Below are 6,392 nucleotides of genomic sequence, written 5' to 3'. Positions count from 1 at the left end.
ATAACAACTACGTACTGAGCATTAGCTATAACTGTTAACAACAACTACGTACTGAGCATTAGCTATAGCTGTTAACAACAACCAATCGTACTGACGCATTAGATACAATCTGTTAATAACACCACGTAGTGACATTAGATACAACTGTTAATAACAACCACGTAGTGACCATTAGATACAACTGTTAATAACAACCACGTAGTGACCATTAGATACAACTGTTAATAACAACCACGTAGTGACCATTAGCTATATAATAGCTGTTAACAACCACCACGTAGTGACCATTAACTGTTAACAAACAACCACTTAGTGACCATTAGATATAGGTGTTAACGACGGTCACGTAGTGACCATTAGATATAATTAACCGTTACAACCAACAACTCAACTGCAGCACATGCGACTTGATCGCGCCACGTCATTTCTAGGCAAACACCTTTTACACTTTTTTGTACTTCTGTATACTTTTGTACATTTGCCTTTGATTGTAATTCTACCAAGGTATTATAAGCTCGATCTTGATTCTACACTAGTCATAGCTATGCACAGATAGCTACTGCATGAAAGTGAGATGTCGCACAGCTCACTCCTGTCGTTCCGCATTCGCCGAGCAGATGAGAGTATGCTTGAACGTGGCACTCATTGCTACTCACCACTTCATTGGCCAAGTCTCTGTCCTGTTCAATGATGTTTGCAAGGATGAGAAGCCCGCGGTACTGAAGCTCCGTGTGCACCTGCATGCTCATGGAGCTGAGAATGGTCAGCCAGGACTTCACCTGTAATCACAACGAAGGTCAGTAGGTTATGACGCTTAATGCTTAACGCTTAACGCTGATAACAGTGAGTGTGTGAGGTCAAAAATACTAAAACAGTCTATTGTGATGAATATGGCCATCGATCTCCTCGCGATAATGATAATGATAAGTAATAATAATATTATTATTATCATAATTTGCAACTATAGTCTAAGCAGTATAGTGGCGGGTGGGCAGGTAGACAATTTTTTATTTTTTGTCGAACACATGTAGTAATAGATACGAACGTCGAAATAACAAGAAAAATGTGAAATTAATGATTAAACCATTCTTCTGGCTGGCATCGTTTGATACGTAGGTATGGTTAAGGCAAATAAAACCAAGGCTTGTGGCAGTTGCTGTTCCTAGCAGTTAAGCAATAATCATGGATTAACTTTGCCTCGAATCGATCGAAATGGTTCCACGTACATCCAATATACATCCATACCCCATCCCACATGGTACATATACACAGACAACCAGCCACGCACAGGGGCAACGCAGTTCTTGACATCTACTTATTTTATCAAGCTGCCAAGTATGTGGTCATACACATGCATAAATCGCATTTAGATTTTCGCTCAAACACATTTCAGCTGTAGACATTTTACACTGAATTGAACAAACATTCTGTATGCATCAACACTATAAATTGATGGCAAGTCTTGATGGATATTAATCAAGTGGCAGCTGCACATGTGCTCTGTGTATGTACGTCTGCTTATCGGATTTTGCATTAAATGATGAATGGGCTCATCTTCTGATATTAATGCAAGTAAGAAATCCATAACGTTCACATCCATACACTGCACACCTGCGGTTTCCATGGTAACGTGCACAACACACAACCTCTGGCACAACACTAATGGCAACGATTGTTTGATGCATCGAACAAAAAAAGTATATATATATATATATATATAGTCGCTATGTCGTGTAGACAATATGACATCACCATATTCACAGCACATGATTAAATGGGCCCAATGATATGAGTAATTGCTTGCACATTTGCACATGTCACACATTGCGAAAATGAATTGTGGTCAGCGCTTATATCCATGAACCATTAAATGGGCCCTAAGTCCCCCTAACTACCCATACTGCTGAATACCTGACGTAGCGCAACATAATTAACCAAGTTAGCTCCGCTTTATAAGTTTATAAGCTATACAGAGTGAACATGCGAGTAATTCCATATTAAAGACATGGAGCACGTCGTCAGAAACGAAATTATTCTCAACATAAACTTTCTCTCGTAGACCGGACGTCTCTCTACACACGGCGGACGAGAAACTCGTAACTTCACCCTGTTTCTGTCTACGGTCTATGAGCAAAAGTTAATGTTATGACTACTGTTAATAATAATTTCGTTTCGGACAACGGGCATCTCAGCTTCATCATCACGCGATCCCCGTGATAGCAACTAACTTGGCTCGGAAGCCATAACTACAAGCTAACAAGTTGTTACTTCCACACATCATGTAGATCTTAGCATCTTTATTTCGCTTAGTTTTATATCGTTAAAGCACGGAAATTGTTGCCTTGTTTGCCAAATTGTTCCAAAAGTTGCAGGGGCACAAAGGTAAACGTTTAATTTTTCCTTCAAAGGAGGTAAATTACATTTTGCAACACTTTTTGTGGTATAGGGAGGACACGTACGAGCAGCATAAAATTCATGGGTATGACATGGAAGCAACTATAGTGCAGCCACGGTAGTTTACTGCTGTGAACATTGTCCCATTTTTGAAAAACGTGGAAAGTAAAGAGGACAAGTATGGCACTTACTACTGCAGCCATGGCAAAAGTCATACCCTGTCACATCATTGCATTACACATTTGCACTCGACTAAACGTATTTTATATTCGACATCTTGGGGAAAGCTAACGTCCAATGGCAGGAAACTAAGAGTATTAGCTAAGACTGAGAACGTGGGGGTGTCAAATGACAAACCTTTGTGTCCTATGCTATGGGTGCCCAAGAGAGCCTGCCCCACGAAAAATGGGCCTTTAATTGTTTATAAAATAAGGAAAGTAAAAGAAGAAGAAATAACAATCACGAATATCATAAGTTCATTCATGGAATAAAGTGCAAGGGTGTTGTCAGCCAATAGATGTAAAATCAACCGTCTAGTACGAAAATGCGCAGTCGAAAAGACGGCGTGACAGCTTGGTAGCTATCACTCTAAACCAGGCTGGCCAAACTTCTTCAGCACAGTGGGCCACGTCAACATATACCATAAGTTGCGGGCCACACCATATATCCCTGTATGGCCTACAGCCTATATGAGATTAGGAAATGATAGCTTGATGGAGCTATATACTATGAGATGACTAAAATAAATGATATATATGACAGCTTAGGGTTAGCGTTACACAGTATAGGTACAGTAAAGCTCAATCGTAGTTGGTCCATAGTCAGACAGCCCCGACCTCATCAACAGCGAAAAATGCCTCTGCGTTTTCCTACCTCCTTGACCTTCTCGATGCATCTCTCGTCGGTCGTTAGCATTGCGATGATGGCGGCTCCAGCCAGCGCTAGCTCCACGTCGTCCTCAAACTCACCAGCATAGAGCAGCATGAGCTTGAAACGGTCACTGCCAGGCTTCAGGAAGATTTCCTCGACCTGGGACGCCGGAAAACCAACGCGCCGGTGAGTAAAGTCAACCCACCATCATGGCCATTATAATTTACTTTTATTATTTTAACATACAATTTTTTTTTAATTAGTAATATTTTTAATATTACCTGTTAATAACACCGGATATATTATTAATAATTATAATAAATTTTATTTTAATACATAATTCTTTAAAAATTAATATTAATATTTTCTTAAATATGGTTTTATAATAGAGTACTGACTTGTGTGTCCCAGTGAATACAGAGAGTACTAAATTGTATTAATAATTTATGTGTTTGTTCCCACAGAAATTGCCGAACCATATACCGAGGACATCTGGTGTCGGTCATACTGATAATCCTTTCGTCATGTTCATCAGTATTTCATGGAGTTATCCAACTAACCAATCAGATATTTTTAGGAAATACAAAGTCACCCAATTTGAATAAACCAACCAGATTTCGGTACACACGTGTGTTCAGCCACTCGGTCATAGCTTTACAACTGTATTAACTGTGGGTTAACCATGTTAACCGTTTAGCAACTGTAAAAATGAAGAGTTTTGACGACGTTGAATAACATCGGTACCTCTTTGCACTGCATCAGGTTCAGCATGCACTGTGTGGCCGCCCGCCTGATCAACTCGTGCTCCTCAAAACACCAGTGCTCGATCTTTGAGAAGCCTTCTTCCTTCAGTATCTTTTGCCTGCATCGAGAATCGTCGATTGGTGTGATTACATCTATCTCATCCATTCTTAACGATATTCCCATGTCCTCTTGAGAAAAGACTAGAAAGATGACTAGTAATGTTGGTAAACATGTTTAAATGTACCGGTACGTTATTTAATGGTAAAGCTTTGTATCATTATAATACTGGGAGGGAGATGTAGCACTGGGGAGGGGCACTGTTATCAGCTGGCTTACTTTCGTTCTCTATATCACTGTTGGATTTGAGTGTTTCAGGCTCTGTACTGGAGGCCAAAACTTATCTGTAGTAAACGGACCTTATATTTGTCAGCTCACTGTAGCCGTAGTAGCCAAGTTAATTGCGAACTGGTAGTGATATAATACTGGATGCAGAGAGGACTGATTGCAGGAACACGCACATTTAATAAATAAAGCATGTCTAGGTCCAAATGCCTAATGCAAGAGTGGTAAATTACATGTAGCAAAAATAACCTGCCCAATGTTTTGGTATTTGGCTGCAACATGTATTACATAAACTTTATTTATGGTAATTGAGCACACCACTTTTTGTGTAAAATATTCCGCTTTGAAAGATCGTGAACAATTTCGTAAGAGCGATGTTACATTTCGCATCTCGAGATTAGTGGTTATATTTTGCAAATAACTTACAGACAAATTTACCAAAGCAGAGTAGTCGTAATGCGTGGTATTACTGCAATAATAAATAATTAATGTAACGCAAATCTCTAAAGGCAGTAATTGCACGGCTAAATCTTCACTTCATGTCCTGTATTTGAAATAAACTCTGACTAGAACGCCTAGGCCTTTACAATTTTATGCAAGCAGGTCTACGCAAACACACTACCTAACGCTTGCGCTGAGGGCAGCCAGGTTGGTGAGAGCCATCAGTGCCTCAAAGTTAGCGAGTCCAGTGTGGTCTGGGTGCAGCAGGCCAATGAGTGGACGCACGACTTCACATGCCTGCCATTGCAACAACACGAGAATTCCCGTCGGTCATGCAAGAAACACAGATGCCTTCACAGATAGCTATAACCACGCTAATATATATATATATAATATTATATATATATATATACATGTATATATAATAATACATATAAATATGTTGCCAACGAAACTCATACGAGCATATTTACATAAATAAATAAAATTAAAATCCTTGCCATAAAATAACATGTTTGAGAATTTCTAATACTGGCCCCTGCTGCAGCGCGCTCCTGCAGCAGCAAACCAGCAGCAGCACCAAATACTGGTCCCTGCTGCAGCGCGACCCTGGAGCAGCAAAGCAGCAGCAGCAGGAAATGCCCTCCCCCCTAAGGCCGCCGTAGCCAAGCCGGTGTACGTCTGTGACGAAAACTGCGCGATGTTACGCTGCCCGCTATACGGATTCGTGCGCCCGCCCTCCTTCGGCGCGCGAATTCGTATAGCGGGCAGCGCGAGATGCTACATACAACACCCCGCGGTCGCATGCACCCAGTCCCGCGGAAGTGTGCGGCTTAACCGCTCTTGGCGGTCAAGGAACAACGCGTTTTTTGCGCAACGCCATCTTGTACCCGGTCTCTCTGGACGTGATGCGGCCATGATGCCGAGGCGCGCCGAGGATTGACACTTTGTGTCTTTCAATCACAGTCTACGCCGCACCCCTCTATTATAACTTCTAGGTATAATAGCATTAGAGCACGGAATCGCCGATCTCAGGAACTAGGGCATTCTGCTAGACTAGAACGGTTTCCTACGATAGAGTTTGGCACAAATACGAAAATAACACGCTGTTTAGCGCACTGCGCTAGGTACTTATAGTTATGTTGCATTTTCCCATCTCCGTAATTATAATAAGCCCCGCCTTCTTCGTTGATGGACATGAATGGGGTGTGACCGACGTTACCAGTTCTTGTACCTACCGTCGTTCCCCAGCCTATTTACTTTTCGTAAATAATGAAATGCCCGGCCGATGCATTTCGCATCGAAGAGGAAAATTTTCCGCATTTTCACTTGTTGTCGGAAGTGAACGAGTGCGTCATTCATTGAACAATTAAGCAAAACGGTTAGGGTTATATCACATCCCTCACAGCAAGCTATCCCAGAAACCACCGCATCGATGCATGTATGCATGTATGCATGGCACATCCATAATATATAATTCCAATACCGCTGAATAGCCGAGCTGGTAAAGCGGCTGGCGTTACGTCTGAAGATCGTTAGTTCGAATGCCATGTTTTATTTTTTATTTTTTTATCTTTATCCATTTAACTATTTTCCCCAAT

At 41.2% G+C, this 6,392-nt stretch overlaps 1 protein-coding gene across 1 annotated transcript in view; it reads right to left on the bottom strand.

The window, feature by feature from the left end:
- Nucleotides 1-6,392, bottom strand: part of LOC106814473 (protein unc-45 homolog B-like) — a gene marked incomplete in the record, with an annotated part of 33,506 nt that overhangs the window by 1,049 nt on the left and 26,065 nt on the right. The window contains 4 exon segments of the mRNA XM_014818793.1: nucleotides 657-779; nucleotides 3,268-3,423; nucleotides 4,009-4,126; nucleotides 4,973-5,088. Of these exon segments, the coding sequence (XP_014674279.1) occupies nucleotides 657-779; nucleotides 3,268-3,423; nucleotides 4,009-4,126; nucleotides 4,973-5,088 (513 nt within the window).

The sequence above is a fragment of the Priapulus caudatus genome, unplaced genomic scaffold, assembly GCF_000485595.1.
Source record: "Priapulus caudatus unplaced genomic scaffold, Priapulus_caudatus-5.0.1 Scaffold26, whole genome shotgun sequence".
NCBI classification, from domain to species: Eukaryota; Metazoa; Priapulida; class Priapulimorpha; order Priapulimorphida; family Priapulidae; genus Priapulus; species Priapulus caudatus.
This window is presented reverse-complemented; position numbering and strand designations above follow the sequence as displayed.